Source organism: Notolepis coatsorum, assembly GCF_963971535.1.
Source record: "Notolepis coatsorum genome assembly, chromosome: 16".
NCBI lineage: Eukaryota > Metazoa > Chordata > Actinopteri > Aulopiformes > Paralepididae > Notolepis > Notolepis coatsorum.
This window is the reverse complement of record NC_140180.1, coordinates 71,834,281-71,850,734: the sequence shown is the minus strand read 5'-3', so window position 1 is coordinate 71,850,734 and position 16,454 is coordinate 71,834,281. Positions and strand designations below refer to the sequence as shown.

General features: G+C 45.0%; 1 protein-coding gene across 3 annotated transcripts; it reads right to left on the bottom strand.

The window, feature by feature from the left end:
- Positions 1-1,864: 1,864 nt before the first annotated feature.
- On the bottom strand, positions 1,865-16,260 carry p2ry10 (P2Y receptor family member 10). 3 transcript variants are annotated; one of them, XM_084331597.1, is made up of 5 exons: positions 15,435-16,260; positions 14,566-14,663; positions 10,320-10,710; positions 6,866-7,046; positions 1,865-2,785 (listed from the first exon to the last, which is right to left on the bottom strand). In XM_084331597.1, the coding sequence occupies exons 3-5, from the start codon at positions 10,517-10,519 to the stop codon at positions 1,883-1,885; spliced, it is 1,284 nt and encodes a 427-aa protein (XP_084187723.1). In that variant the 5' UTR covers positions 10,520-10,710; positions 14,566-14,663; positions 15,435-16,260; the 3' UTR covers positions 1,865-1,882. The 3 variants fall into 3 exon arrangements, with proteins under 3 accessions (XP_084187723.1, XP_084187722.1, XP_084187724.1); XM_084331596.1 differs by lacking the exon at positions 15,435-16,260 and having other exon boundaries at positions 14,566-14,917; XM_084331598.1 differs by lacking the exons at positions 14,566-14,663; positions 15,435-16,260 and adding an exon at positions 14,730-14,917.
- Positions 16,261-16,454: the final 194 nt, after the last annotated feature.

Here is a 16,454-nt window from a genome sequence, read left to right as displayed (position 1 = left end):
AAAAAAATCGCAAATTAATCAATCAATCAATCCGCGATTTTTCTTTTGTTCTGTATTGACTCATGACCCATCAATTACATCATCCAACATTGTTTAAAGGACTAAGACATTCGCTGTGACAGAATCGCTTCATATTTAGTCGTTAGGACGCTATCATTGTTAAAGATTATTGCCCGCCATCTTGTGATCCGGCGGATTGATGTGATGTGATTCGGTTGTGGGCGGGTCCTGGGCCAGCAAGCGTGGACTGTTCGCAATACATACGTGTAAATGGACTGTTTCAGCCAATCAGAATCGAGAAATTTGCATGCCGTTGTATAATTTTATTTACAGCATATCAGAAAGTACAGTATACAACGTCACATCTTTGCCTTCGTCTGCCGTAGCTTTTTTTTTGGACAGTGTTTTAGGACACAAATCAGTGCATAAAAGCAGGAGACATAGAAAGAGAACGTTGAGCTGGATTGGGTTCTTTTTGCATGTTGACATGTCATCTCCCTATGAATGTTGCAAGAGGTCAGAGGTCAGAGAGAATCTGCTGCTCGTCTTCAGCTCTCTGTGGTATTGACCCTTTCACTGTTTGTAAACAATGACGTTGTTTAGGATGTTTGGATGACCGTGCAGAGAGCTTTCATCCAAAATGTCCCTGGAGTCTCTCCCCACATAGTCTTGCACAGTGTTGTAGTACTCAAGTCCATTTTCAGGACTCGTGACTCGACTTGGACTTGAGCACTGATGACTCAGACTTGGACTTGGACTCGAGCGTTTGACTGCATTCAGACTCGGAAGGTGTAGACGAGGACTCTGACTTGTTAATTGATAAATACAGTTAGATTTTATATTGATGGCTAGTGCATTTGTTTGGCTATTGTGTCACAAAGTAAATAAACTCCCTTTGAAATGGTGACCGCTGTGTCATTTATGTTTAATGTAGACCTTTTTTTATTTGTATGTCAGCTCTTTGACTGCCAGAGTGGAGTGGACTCAACCTTGATGACTTGGACTCGGACTCAGACTAGGGTAATGGGGGACTCGACTCTGACTCGACTCGGGCTCTACTTTGGTGACTCGGACTTGGACTCGAACACTGGGGACTCGAGACTTGACTTGGACTCGAGATTTAGTGACTCGACTACAACACTGGTCTTGCGTAGCCAGACCTCTCTCCACACTACGTTAGCCATGGGCCCGCGCCGGAGAGAGGTCTATGTGTAAGTAATTCTGCACAATATGCAGAAACATGAACTCTGACTAGCTTGAATGTGAAACGGACGGCACCTTGGTCATTTTCCCGTACAAAATTCAGGTGTACAGTATACATATATACAACGACCGGAACAGGAAATGATCCTGGTTGACAAGCACAGGATGGTATTTCTTTGCAATGTTTTCTGATAAACCTATCTTGGAATTCTAGGGCTGTATACTGTAGCTTTCAGTCAAGATCATCATTAGAATAAAAAAAATCATCAAAATTCTAATCTCATAGACCCCATGATCTATATAGGCAATGATACACACCCTTTCATTTAGATCTACGCTGTCGCAGTACTGATCAAAGACCTGTTGCAGTAACTTACTGATCAAAGACCTGTTTGTTCTCGAGCACCGTCTCCAGAGAGCAGCATCACATTAAGGTCAAGCGGCTCTAGGGCTCAGTTTATATTCACATAGCTGTCACGTCGACGGAGGTCATCCACCCCTGGGAAATCCCGCTACTGTCCAACTCTCTCTGTTGTCAATTCAGCCAGTCGTCAAGTTCAACAGACTACATCAGCAGAGACATGTCAGTTTGTCTCTTGAACAGGGGTCAAAGCGTTTATCGAGGTCACCCCCCCCCCCCCCCCCCCCCCTTGCGGCAAAACAAGAAGCGGTCCCCTTTTTACTCCCTGTATGAGGAGTTGCTCTCCATGCTCAGGAGTCGTCCCCGCCGCGGCACGGGCTGCCGGGACGAGGAGCCGCGCGGGGAGGAGATGAGGGAGGCAGTGAAGGAGGAAGTGCGTCTGGAGAGGTGGTGCCTGAACTCAGCCGTCAGGAAGTAATACAGGAGGGGGTTGAGGCAACAGCTGAGGCTGGCCACACACAGAGACACCGGGTGGAAGTGCAGGACCCCCAGCCGCGTGGCACAGTGGGACACAATATCCTGCGACACCATCAGGTAGAGCAGGAAGTTGAGGTGGTAGGGGGCGAAGCAGAACAGGAAGAGGGCGGTGCAGCTCAGCACCATCCGCAGGGCGCGCCGCTTCTCGCCCTCCGTCTGCTTGTCCGTCGACCTGTCGGACTTACAGACCGAGGTGGAGGAGAGGGCGCGGCGGCGGCGAGGAGGGCCCTGAGGGGCCATAATGTTGGCCGTCCTCTCCGGCTTCTCCCTCTGGAGGAGGGAGTGGGCGATGCGGATGGAGCTGTAGCTGATGGCGGCTAAGGGAAGCAGGAAGCCGAGCACCTCGGCGAACACCATCATAACGACCGCCACGGCGAGGGGCAGCCGTCGTGTGGGTAGGTCCTTAAAACAACCGGCTCGGTGGGGAACTGTGCTGGAGACGGGGCTAGAGCCTGTGTACAAGGTCGATGCGTAGGTCTGGGTGTGGGCGATAGGGTCTTGGGTGTAGGCCAGGTCATGGCTGGCACTGCCACCATTGCTACTTCTCATCAGAATGAAAGGAGAGCAGGCCAGGCCGACCACCACCCACACCGCGGCGCTGATCAGCAGATCATAGCGACGCCTCCACCGGCGGGCACAGAACGGTTTGAGCAGGAAGACGCACCTCTGGACGCTGATACACACCTGCAAACAAGATCAGATGGGATTAAATAGGGATTTTAACTAGGGCCGCCAAAGTTAGCGTGTTAACACGTTAGCGCAAATGCGTATTAACACCATTCATTTCTTTTGACGCATTTATTTTGACATATTTATTTTATTCATTTGTATTTTGTCCATATTTGTCATTTTGGTTATTTATTTGAACTAATAAACAGGCATTTGCCTAAAGCAACATATCTGTCCACTCATGTTGATTAACCAATTGAAAAATAACCCTTTAAGCTACATTTTGAACAGATATAAAACTATTAATATGTGATTAATCACAGTTAACTATGGACAATGATGCGATTAATCACGATTAAATATTTGAATCGACTGACACCCCTAATTTTAACGTGTAACTGTGGACACATTATTACAATCCTGTGTATTCTTGAATGTGTAGTAGTTACATAAGGCCTTCTGTTGCATATGTGTATAATTTTGTTTGTTGCACTCAATCTTCCCTCAAGGACAATAAAGGTACTGAACTGAACCATAGTGGACTGGACTGAACTGAGAGGGAGATTAACCCTTTCACTGTCACACTACCAAATGGTTAACCCTTTCACTACCACACTACGGAAGGTTAACCTTTTCACTACCACACTACAGACAGTTAACCATCTGTAGTGTGGTAGTGAAAGGTTAACCTTCTGTAGTGTGGTAGTGAAAGGTTAACCTTCTGTAGTGTGGTAGTGAAAGATTAACCTTCTGTAGTCTCGCAGAGACCCTGACGTCGATATCCTCTCCACTCCTCCAGACCATAGCACCAGACATCCTCCCATTCCTAATGGCAACCATCAACTCCTCCTTCAACTCGGGGGTGGTGCCCTCCTCCCCTCATAAAAAAATAAAAACCCATGAACCCACCGTCATAGACAACTGTCGTCCTGTCTCTCTTCTCTCCTTCCTCTCTAAATCACTCGAACGTGCTGTATCCAACCAACTTACTGAATATCTCTTACAGAATGACCTCCTAAGCCTAATCAGTCAGGCTTCAGGACTGGTCACTCCACAGACCCTCATAGCGGTCACAGAGTCGCTTTGGATAAAAGCGACTACAAAATGTAAAATGTAAGCGTGCAGTGGAAGCTAAAGGCTCTCCAGTCTCTATAGTATCAGAGAGGACGTGTGCAGTGGAAGCTAAAGGCTCTATAGTATCAGAGAGGACGTGTGCAGTGGAAGCTAAAGGCTCTCCAGTCTCTATAGTCTCAAAGAGGACGTGTGCAGTGGAAGCTAAAGGCTCTATAGTCTCAGAGAGGACATGTGCAGTGGAAGCTAAAGGCTCTATAGTCTCAGAGAGGACGTGTGCAGTGGAAGCTAAAGGCTCTATAGTCTCAGAGAGGACGTGTGCAGTGGAAGCTAAAGGCTCTATAGTCTCAAAGAGGATGTGTGCAGTGGAAGCTAAAGGCTCTATAGTCTCAGAGAGGACGTGTGCAGTGGAAGCTAAAGGCTCTATAGTCTCAGAGAGGACGTGTGCAGTGGAAGCTAAAGGCTCTATAGTCTCAAAGAGGACGTGTACAGTGGAAGCTAAAGGCTCTATAGTCTCAGAGAGGACGTGTGCAGTGGAAGCTAAAGGCTCTATAGTCTCAGAGAGGACGTGTGCAGTGGAAGCTAAAGGCTCTATAGTCTCAGAGAGGATGTGTGCAGTGGAAGCTAAAGGCTCTATAGTCTCAGAGAGGACGTGTGCAGTGGAAGCTAAAGGCTCTATAGTCTCAGAGAGGACGTGTGCAGTGGAAGCTAAAGGCTCTATAGTCTCAGAGAGGACGTGTGCAGTGGAAGCTAAAGGCTCTATAGTCTCAGAGAGGACGTGTGCAGTGGAAGCTAAAGGCTCTATAGTATCAGAGTGGACGTGTGCAGTGGAAGCTAAAGGCTCTATAGTCTCTATAATCTCAGAGAGGACGTGTGCAGCGGAAGCTAAAGGCTCTATAGTCTCTATAATCTCAGAGAGGACGTGTGCAGTGGAAGCTAAAGGCTCTATAGTCTCTATAATATCAGAGAGGACGTGTGCAGTGGAAGCTAAAGGCTCTCAGTCTCACTCAACGACTTCCTCTTCCCACAACGGCTCCTGCCAAAAACAATGCATTGATTTCGAGGGGGAAAGGGAGGCAGTGACATTTGACTCCTGTAAACGGAGCTGAATTGGCTGACTGTCACATGAACTTCTTGGTTTTGTAGCGAGACAATTCAACGAGCAAGGTATTGTGAATGGATACTATAACTTTGGTGTATAAACCCATGAGGGTTGGGCACTTTGTGTGCATGACATGAAAATAAAAGAATCAATCAATCAATCATAAGTATGATTTTAACTATTTACTATATAATTAAGAGAATTGTTTAGAACACCACTTGCTACATCGATATGTGTGTATTAATTATCAGTGTTAAAATCCCACAGTCCAACATCCAGTGAATCTGTTTACATCCTGTATTATGACGCAGCTTGACCTCTCCTCGCTCTCTGCTCTAACATATCTTTCCGTATCTTTTTTCTTAATGGTCCCTTTGGTTTCTTATCTAAAGTTATTTGAGAAGATTCACAGCACTCATGACTGTGCTTATGGTGTCAGAAGGCTGAAGAACAGTATTAACGGTTCTGCATACTTTGGTGACAGTCCATGCAAGTTTCTTTACCTGTTCCACCAATTTTTCTGAACTACACTTGCTGTCAGATACTGTGGGGGTTCAAAGTTCAGCGTTCTAAATTAATCATATCAATAACTGTTATGATTTGCAATAATAAGCCACAAAAGGTAACGTTTTTGACAAATATAGAAACGCAGTTAGTTTCTCCTCCCTATTGTTAGCATGTAGGAACAATTAGATCTGAAATTAGTTTCAAAACGGTTGCACTGTGGGGAAAATTCAAAAGTACAGTAGATTACAGTAGATTTCATTATCTGTTCTTATGCACGCCTGGTGATACTAAATCCAAATTGAACTCTGGCATTTGAAAGATAATATATGTATATATATATATATATATATATATATATATATATATATATATATATATATATATATATATATATATTATATATATATAAATGTGCGAATTGGCTATAATAAGGTAATGTATAAGCATCATATTCTATATTCTATAATAATATTTCAAATTGCATTGGTCCGGATGGGAGAATTCAGTACTGTATCTACAGAACCTTCGGTTTAATCATCTTCCCTTTATTAATTTCCTTAGATTTTTTGTACACATGATCTCAAGAGGGTACTGAACGAGATCAGTGGCAGTTTTTAAAGTTTGGTCATTATTATCATGGTGTTATTCACTGTCAAAGATGCAAAGAAAAATCATAATTCATATTCTCCTTTGTTTCATCACAATTTAAGCAAGCCTAGTAATAGACACAATATTTCGGACACTGTGAATACATTCCCTGAGGTCCATAGATGTACCTAGATACCAAGAATATGCAAATAGCCCTTGTAGAAGTGGAGCAATATTCCATTTACCTAGGTATATATTTTAGGCGGATTTTCACATCGTGTGGAACAGGTTAAAGGAACACACCGACATTATCCTGGTATAAAGGTCTATGTTAACATTATTCATGGAGCTCTCTGGGGATACGAGGCCTGTTTGGGTTAATAAATCTTTTTTTTTTATACACTTTTTCTCCCCATTTTCTATTTTTCTCCCATCCCAATTTCATATTATCCAATTCATCCCTCCCCTGTCTTGAACGTTGCTAGACTATGCCTCCCACAGGTCGGTTGTAGTGAGGACAGAAGCCTTGCATCACGTGTCCCCTCCGGTACATGAGGAGGCAGCCTGTCGCATCTTTTCACCGCAGCAGCTCGAGCTCTCAGTGTCGAGGAGTAGCGCGTAGGAGGCTAACGCTGCCCCCGCTACTTCCTGCTTCCGTCGCACCGGCGTCACCAAACCGACCTGTAGGAGTCGCTGTCCACAACGTCAAAACTGAGTACATTCTTAGCTCTGGCTCAATATTCCTCCACACATCCAAGCCTTGTTATTTCTTCCTAGTTAAAAAAAAATACAATATTTTCATTTGCTCCCTCTGATTGGGCACTTACCAAGAAGGCGATGGAGGCGTACAGGTTGAGGTACTTGAGGTAGAAGCACAGCAGGCACACGGTGTGGCCGAAGGGCCAGGTGTGAGTGAAGTAGTAGTAGATTCTGAGGGGCAGAGAGAGGACGTGGGCCAGGTCTGCCAACGCCAGGTTAATCATGAAGATCACCGCCTTGGTCTTTTTACTGCCGGGGATAGAGGTAGGGAGAGGTTAAGTGTTTGTGAGTGTGTCTGTGTACCCAGAGCACCCTGTGTGTGTGTGTCTGTGTGTGTGTGTGTGTGTGTGTGTGTGTGTGTGTGTGTGTGTGTGTGTGTGTGTGTGTGTGTGTTGTGTGTGTGTGTGTGTGTGTGTGTGTGTGTGTGTGTGTGTGTGTGTGTGTGTGTGTGTGTGTGTGTGTGTGTGTGTGTGTGTGTGTCCGCCCGCGTATGTACACAAGTGTCATGTGTCAAGTCATGCCCTTGGGGAAATCCAGGTGTCATAACAGCATGGGGGGGGGGGGGGGGGGGCGGTGTTACAGGCAGAAAGGATAATAATATAAATATTAATAGTAATGGAGTAGAACATAGTAATAATAGTGGAATGGCAGATTTCAATCAGTAATAATAATGATAATAGTGTACATGGTACATTATTCTAGTAGCACCCTGTGCCAGAGACAGTGCAGTGTTTAGCATTGAGAGTCAGACGGTCCTAACAGTTCTCAAGTTCTACTGCTGTTAGTTCTCCAACTATTGGCAGCAGTCTGTGCCCGCGGTCGTGGAGCCTGATGGCTACAGGCACGAACGGTGTGTCTGTACCTGTGTGTCGGGGGGTAGGTGTGTGTGTACCTGATGTGTGTGTCGGGGGTAGGTGTGTGTGTGTGTACCTGATGTGTGTGTCGGGGGTAGGTGTGTGTGTACCTGATGTGTGTGTCGGGGGGTAGGTGTGTGTGTACCTGATGTGTGTGTCGGGGGGTGGTGTGTGTGTGTGTGTGTGTACCTGATGTGTGTGTCGGGGGGTAGGTGTATGTGTGTGTGTACCTGATGTGTGTGTCGGGGGTAGGTGTGTGTGTGTGTACCTGATGTGTGTGTCGGGGGGTAGGTGTGTGTGTACCTGATGTGTGTGTCGGGGGGTAGGTGTGTGTGTGTGTGTGTACCTGATGTGTGTGTCGGGGGGTAGGTGTGTATGTGTGTGTGTACCTGATGTGTGTGTCGGGGGGTAGGTGTGTGTGTGTGTACCTGATGTGTGTGTCGGGGGTAGGTGTGTGTGTACCTGATGTGTGTGTCGGGGGGTAGGTGTGTGTGTACCTGATGTGTGTGTCGGGGGTAGGTGTGTGTGTGTGTGTGTGTACCTGATGTGTGTGTCGGGGGGTAGGTGTGTGTGTGTGTGTCCGCCCGCGTATGTACACAAGTGTCATGTGTCAAGTCATGCCCTTGGGGAAATCCAGGTGTCATAACAGCATGGGGGGGGGGGGGGGGGGGGGGGGGGGGCGGTGTTACAGGCAGAAAGGATAATAATATAAATATTAATAGTAATGGAGTAGAACATAGTAATAATAGTGGAATGGCAGATTTCAATCAGTAATAATAATGATAATAGTGTACATGGTACATTATTCTAGTAGCACCCTGTGCCAGAGACAGTGCAGTGTTTAGCATTGAGAGTCAGACGGTCCTAACAGTTCTCAAGTTCTACTGCTGTTAGTTCTCCAACTATTGGCAGCAGTCTGTGCCCGCGGTCGTGGAGCCTGATGGCTACAGGCACGAACGGTGTGTCTGTACCTGTGTGTCGGGGGGTAGGTGTGTGTGTACCTGATGTGTGTGTCGGGGGTAGGTGTGTGTGTGTGTACCTGATGTGTGTGTCGGGGGTAGGTGTGTGTGTACCTGATGTGTGTGTCGGGGGGTAGGTGTGTGTGTACCTGATGTGTGTGTCGGGGGGTAGGTGTGTGTGTGTGTGTGTGTACCTGATGTGTGTGTCGGGGGGTAGGTGTGTATGTGTGTGTGTACCTGATGTGTGTGTCGGGGGTAGGTGTGTGTGTGTGTACCTGATGTGTGTGTCGGGGGGTAGGTGTGTGTGTACCTGATGTGTGTGTCGGGGGGTAGGTGTGTGTGTGTGTGTGTACCTGATGTGTGTGTCGGGGGGTAGGTGTGTATGTGTGTGTGTACCTGATGTGTGTGTCGGGGGGTAGGTGTGTGTGTGTGTACCTGATGTGTGTGTCGGGGGTAGGTGTGTGTGTACCTGATGTGTGTGTCGGGGGGTAGGTGTGTGTACCTGATGTGTGTGTCGGGGGGTAGGTGTGTGTGTGTGTGTGTGTGTACCTGATGTGTGTGTCGGGGGGTAGGTGTGTGTGTGTGTACCTGATGTGTGTGTCGGGGGGAGGTGTGTGTGTGTACCTGATGTGTGTGTCGGGGGTAGGTGTGTGTGTACCTGATGTGTGTGTCGGGGGGAGGTGTGTGTGTGTACCTGATGTGTGTGTCGGGGGAGGTGTGTGTGTACCTGATGTGTGTGTCGGGGGGTAGGTGTGTGTGTACCTGATGTGTGTGTCGGGGGGAGGTGTGTGTGTGTGTACCTGATGTGTGTGTCGGGGGTAGGTGTGTGTGTACCTGATGTGTGTGTCGGGGGGTAGGTGTGTGTGTACCTGATGTGTGTGTCGGGGGGAGGTGTGTGTGTGTGTACCTGATGTGTGTGTCGGGGGTAGGTGTGTGTGTACCTGATGTGTGCGGGGGTAGGTGTGTGTGTACCTGATGTGTGTGTCGGGGGGTAGGTGTGTGTGTACCTGATGTGTGTGTCGGGGGGAGGTGTGTGTGTGTACCTGATGTGTGTGTCGGGGGGAGGTGTGTGTGTACCTGATGTGTGTGTCGGGGGTAGGTGTGTGTGTACCTGATGTGTGTGTCGGGGGGGTGTGTGTGTACCTGATGTGTGTGTCGGGGGGTAGGTGTGTGTGTACCTGATGTGTGTGTCGGGGGGTAGGTGTGTGTGTACCTGATGTGTGTGTCGGGGGGTGTGTGTGTGTACCTGATGTGTGTGTCGGGGGGTAGGTGTGTGTGTACCTGATGTGTGTGTTGGGGGGTAGGTGTGTGTGTACCTGATGTGTGTGTCGGGGGGTAGGTGTGTGTGTACCTGATGTGTGTGTCGGGGGGTGTGTGTGTGTGTGTGTGTACCTGATGTGTGTGTCGGGGGGTAGGTGTGTGTGTGTACCTGATGTGTGTGTCGGGGGGTGTGTGTGTGTACCTGATGTGTGTGTCGGGGGGGGGTGTGTGTGTACCTGATGTGTGTGCAGAGGACCCAGAGTGCGGTGGTGTGTGATGTGTTGGGATGTGTTGGGGGGTAGGTGTGTGTGTGTACCTGATGTGTGTGTCGGGGGGTAGATGTGTGTGTACCTGATGTGTGTGTCGGGGGGGTGTGTGTGTACCTGATGTGTGTGTCGGGGGGTGTGTGTGTACCTGATGTGTGTGTTGGGGGGGAGGTGTGTGTGTACCTGATGTGTGTGCAGAGCACCCAGAGTGCCGTGGTGTTGAGCAGCAGCCCCGGCACAAAGAGCAGCAGGTAGAAGTAGGTGTACAGCTGGTCCATATGTTGCTCCCAGCCAGTCAGGTTATGGCCACAGCGTAAGGAGGAGGAGTTAGCCAGAGGCTCCTCCCCCAGTGCGGACATATTCACACTCATTTGCCCACTCATTCAAACACAGCGGGCGCAACACGGTTCATGTGCCCCTTTCATGTGATCAAAGATACAATTATAGATTTGTTTTAGGAACGGCAAAATGACGACATACTGTGATGGTGTGTTTCTAAATCAATGCCAAATTCAATCTTTTCCCGCTTCATAACAATCATTCACCCTTCCTTTTACACATAATGGCCCAACACCTGCAACAGAACAAGAGATAGAGAGGTGATAGATCAGTGGTACATTTGCAGAAAACATTGATTTATTCTAGAATTACTTATAAGCAATACATGGTTAAAGGTGCAGTATGTATTTTTGGGGGGTGGGGGACCGGGGGTTAAATTAGCAGAACCAGAAATGTGTTCACAAAACATATTTAATGTGTGTCTGTCATGTTATCGTAAAGATTATTGCTGAGAACTGACAGTGTTTGTGCATGAAATCTATCTTCAACAGAAGGGAACTGCCCTGGCCCCTGGGGTCAATATTGGCCCCCAAATGACGCTAACTTATTGGTTTATTTGAGAAAGAGCATATTTATACTTCCAATAATCTCTAAAAGAAAACATATTTTGTGTCTCTGATGTTTCTTTCCTTGAGGTTGTCTATTGATGGCCAGTCTTTATGACTCTATCTGATGCTGATTGTTTATAAACAATTGATTGACTTATTGTTGTATATAATCTATTCAATTGTCCATAAACACTATGGAGATTAGGGAGGCTAGCTCACAAAATATTTTAAAAAGTAAGCTAAAAACTCTTCACCATATAGCCTTTTAATACATTCTGCCACTTAGACTCATTACATCCACACTGTGATTATTGTACTGTAAATGAGAGCTAATTTATTGCACTGCTTTTATTCTGCACCTTTTATGTAATTTTAGGTATATTTTTACTGCATTTTGCGGCTATTTTTATGTCTGCATTTTCTATTTTTTTCATACTGCAGTGGAGCACTTTGGGCTGCCATTCTTGTATGAAAGGAGCTATAGCCTACAAATAAAGTTTATTATTATTATTATTATTATTATTATTATTATTATTATTATTATTATTATTATTATTATTATTATTATTATTATTATTATTATTATTATTATTATTATTATTATTATTATTATTATTATTATTATTATTATTATTATTATTATTATTATTATTATTATTATTATTATTATTATTATTATTATTATTATTATTATTATTATTATTATTATTATTATTATTATTATTATTATTATTATTATTATTATTATTATTATTATTATTATTATTATTATTATTATTATTATTATTATTATTATTATTATTATTATTTTATACATATTCCTATTCTGATGTCTATGTTATATATGGGACCATTTAAGACCTTTACTACTGAGTACTTAAGTAAGTAAGTAAGTAAGTAAGTAAGTAAGTAAGTAAGTAAGTAAGTAAGTAAGTAAGTAAGTAAGTAAGTAAGTAAGTAAGTAAGTAAGTAAGTAAGTAAGTAAGTAAGTAAGTAAGTAAGCACTGCTTCACAAGTTAATAATTTTTTATAATAGAGTGCACCTGTCTCGTTCACACCTGTGTCGTTCCGCTCTCCAACGTGTGGCATTTTCATTAGTGTTTTATGGAGTGTCTACTTTAATATTATGAATACAAATTAAATACTTTAGTGCCCCAAACATGAATTTAGAAGACGGTCTACGTGCAAACAAAATGTCATTGTAAACAACAACAACAACAACAACAACAACAACAACAACAACAACAACAACAACAACAACAACAACAACATGTCATATACATCAAATCAATACTTGGGTAAAACCTAAAGACTACAAAATTACATTTAGAAGAAATAAATACTTGAGTAAAACCTAAAGATACAACATTACATTTAGAAGAAAGAAATACTTGAGTAAAACCTAAGACTATAACATTACATTTAGAAGCCATTTGTCTTTGAGTCCAATAACTCCATTGAGACTGTGAGTCAACTTCCTTCACAAAGTGATATTACACAATACATATTCTGAACTTCTTACATGAAACAAATACTGAAACTATAGTACAAACTAAACTGAAACTATAGCAAACCCACTCTGGAAACTAACTGGAAATAAACTGAATTGAAATAAATATATTTTTAACAAAATACAAATAAAAACAAATGACATTTTTTTAAACTATTATAACCCTGCAATCATTCGTTTTTCCAAAAGTACCTGTAGTCTGACTGCTGTTTTTTTCCCCTCAGTATTTAACTGATTACAGTTAGTTACCATATCTGTGTAATGTAATTACTGTAATCCAATTTCATGTAATCCTTTACTACCCAACCCTGCCGACATGTTTCCCCACCACATCAGAGACCAGTTGAACATGTGTGTGTGTGTGTGTGTGTGTGTGCGTGTGTGTGTGTGTGTGTGTGTGTGTGTGTGTGTGTGTGTGTGTGTGTGTGTGTGTGTGCGTGCGTGCGTGCGTGCGTGCGTGCGTGCGTGCGTGCGTGCGTGCGTGCGTGTGTGTGTGTGTGTGTGTGTGTGTGTTTGTCTGTAGAAATACAAACATTTGATATGACTATACAGCCAATACTGCAAGCACAGCAAATACAAACACTGGATAGTAGTAACATTATAGTAGGATCAGCTCCACTGTATCAAATTCCTCATGTACTGTGGAATTTAATCATTAATGCTTTTTTCTTTTGGGAACGCGTCAACATTATGCGCTTACCATCTTCTCCAGAGTCAGACAAGAGGATAGATACCGATTTCCTCTCTGTGCGTTCAGTAGAAAGCTATCTAGCTGCAAGTTAGCTTAATACAAATGAATGGAAGTGGATATCCACTAGTCTAGTTTAAAACGCCAGGAAATGTGTTTTTGGCCAACAGCAATAGGCTAGCTGGTTCGTATCCGCTTCCATTAATTTGTGCTAAGCTAGGCTAGCTTGCAGCTGGATAGCCTTCTACTGAATGCACAGAGAGGAAATTGGTATCAGACTAATCGTGTCTGACTCTTAACCACCAAAACCAGCATGAACTATAATGTATGACGTATATCATGCCAGATAGGGTACAGACCCTCACTTGCACCTTGTGTATAATGTTTATTTTTCTCATATTCAGATGTAATTGTATTGCTTATATTTACGTCTTTCTTCTATTACCCTGCCCATACTTGTACCCCTTCTCCCCTTCCCCCATGCTGCTATGACGCATAAGCGCATTTCCCACAACGTTGACACGTTCCTTTAAGAACACAAAAGTCATTATTCACCACTTGAAATAACATTAATCATGATTGTAGACAATGATGATAATGTTATTCAACTGACCGTCTGTATGTTGGAAGAAATGGTCAGTTTCACCCTCCAATTCTGTACATTTTAGAGGCAAAGTAATGGGTAAACAGTAATCTGTAATGGAATACCTTTTAAAAGTAAACTTTCCAACCCTACTAACAGGTCTGGTATGTGATAAATCAGAAGCCCTCTGTATCTCAGTATCTCAGTATCTCAGTGTTGACGCAGGAAGTATGGGGGGAAAGAGAGAAGTTCATCAGCTTATCAACTGAGCTGTTTTAAGCTTTTCTTCTGCCACAAAGATGTGACCAACACCCTTCCTGTACTGGCCCTAGAGGCCCGAGAGAGAGAGAGAGAGAGAGAGAGAGAGAGAGAGAGAGAGAGAGAGAGAGAGAGAGAGAGAGAGAGAGAGAGAGAGAGAGAGAGAGAGAGAGAGAAGAGAGGAAGTTTACACTTCACATGGCCATAGACTTACTTAAGATAACTGACTATACAGTACATGCCTCTAAAATGAAGTTTACAACATACTGTACTATGTGCATGTTGAATGATTATGATATTGCATTAAATGCAAATGCTACAATCAAAAGATTGAGATTTTGAAAACAAGCCAGTTGAAGTCAGTAATACATGAGCGTTTGGGTGGTGGTTGTACAGGTGTGAGCTCCCCCTGCAGACTGGCACCCTTTCACCTTCAACCACAGCGGGACACAAACACGGTCAGCTCTCAGCAATAATCTTTACACATAACACGACAGACTCACATCATTTCTTCGCCGAGGGTGGTCATCAGAGTGGTTGGGGCCGGGCAACCGACCGACTGACCGACCGACGGTTGTAAGTGTGTCCCCTGTACACTCCTCTGTAAACAATAAAAAGACAAACAGCAATACAGTCTTGTGTCTGCAACTGTTGCGAAGCACCATACCAGCCAGTGTTGGGCAGGTAGAACAGGTTAGCAGCGATCCGCTGGGTGAAGGCCGGGCAGAGTACTGTGTGTGCACGTGTGGGTGTGTGCACATGTCTGTGTGTGGTGCTGTCTTCTGCTGCAGGCTGCTCTAAGTGGTGAGCCAGTGTCTCAAGGCATCTCGATGAGGGGAAGTGACTCTGATAGCAGCAGCTCTATACCAGCCACATCCACGGTGGTGTTATTCTACCGCTGGTGACGTCATGCTATGTACCTACAGCAGCACAGAGGACACAGGACAGAGGACACACAGGACAGAGGACACACAGGACAGAGGACACACAGGACAGAGGACACACAGGACAGAGGACACACAGGACAGAGGACACACAGCACAGAGGACACACAGGACAGAGGACACGCAGGACAGAGGACACGCAGGACAGAGGACACACAGGACAGAGGACACGCAGGACAGAGGACACACAGCACAGAGGACACACAGGACAGAGGACACGCAGGACAGAGGACACACAGGACAGAGGACACACAGGACAGAGGACACACAGGACAGAGGACACACAGGACAGAGGACACACAGCACAGAGGACACATGAGGTAAACAAGGACATGGAGTGATATACATGACATGTATACAAACAGATGGACAGGTGAACGGACAGACACATAGAGAAGCAGGCAGATTGAGGGACACTTGAGTCTTACCTCTCGTGGGACAGCGGGTGCAGCTTCCAGGTCTGTCAGGTCAGAGGCCACGGCAACAAGCAGACAGACAGGCAGATTGAGGGACACTCGAGTCTTACCTCTCGTGGGACAGCGGGTGCAGCTGTGAGGTCTGTCAGGTCAGAGGCCACGGCAACAGTGACGGAAGACACTCCGTCCTCCGTAGAGATCCCAATCGTATTCTAACGTCTCATGGATTGTGACTGTACTTGACCCCCTAGGCACAAATCTCCCTGAACGACCTCAACCTAGGTTGCATCCTAGGTGCTCAGCTTGCATATTTTCACAGAGTTGTGACAGAAATACAGGCGTGTCGTCGCTTCCCCTGATCAGAAATGGCACTTCCCTATTTTTCTTCTTTTTTTCTTCTTTTTTTACAGTCGTTCATCATCTCAGCATTGAACACATGCATCTGTCAGTCCCTTTCATCAGGGCTGCAGCCTTGTGTTCTGAACAGTTAAGATAGACAAACATACATACTGTGACAGATCACCTCCCCCCTCCTTTGGATATGTGAAGGATGGGAGATACGTCCGTCACGGAAGGATTAGAGGCAATTAGGTAGCTGATTAGTACTGATAGAACACACCTGCACATCATTAGTCCAGCCACATCTCACGTGCACACACCCAGTCCCACACACTACATTAACACTCGGTTAGAGAGGAGTAAGTTGAGCGGAGTAGGAGTTGGAGTTGTGGTATTGAGAGAGAGAGATTCGATATTCAGAGTTGTGACGGTGAGAGGAAGTATTAGGAGAGGTACAGGCGAGTAGGTGTTCTTTGTGTACTGACCCTGGACTGGCTGAGATACCCCCGAATTGTGAACAATCCCTTTTTCTGTCGGTGAGCGAGCCTGTTTTGTGTTTATGACCCCCGGACTGAATCATGACCATTCTTTTGCTTTTCCCCTCTGGATTCTGCCTTGAATTCAATAAATACTTGTATTGATTGATATTGCTCCTGTGTGGACATTTTAATTTGTTTGTATTTGAACCGTGGC

Coding starts and splice junctions, on each gene's coding strand:
- p2ry10 (XM_084331597.1), bottom strand. CDS start 10,519: ATGAGTGGGCAAATGAGTGTGAATATGTCCGCACTGGGGGAGGAGCCT. Junction 7,047..10,319: donor GTGCTCTGCACACACATCAG/GTACACACACAC, acceptor TATCCCCGGCAG/TAAAAAGACCAAGGCGGTGA. Junction 2,786..6,865: donor ACGCCTCCATCGCCTTCTTG/GTAAGTGCCCAA, acceptor TCTTGTTTGCAG/GTGTGTATCAGCGTCCAGAG.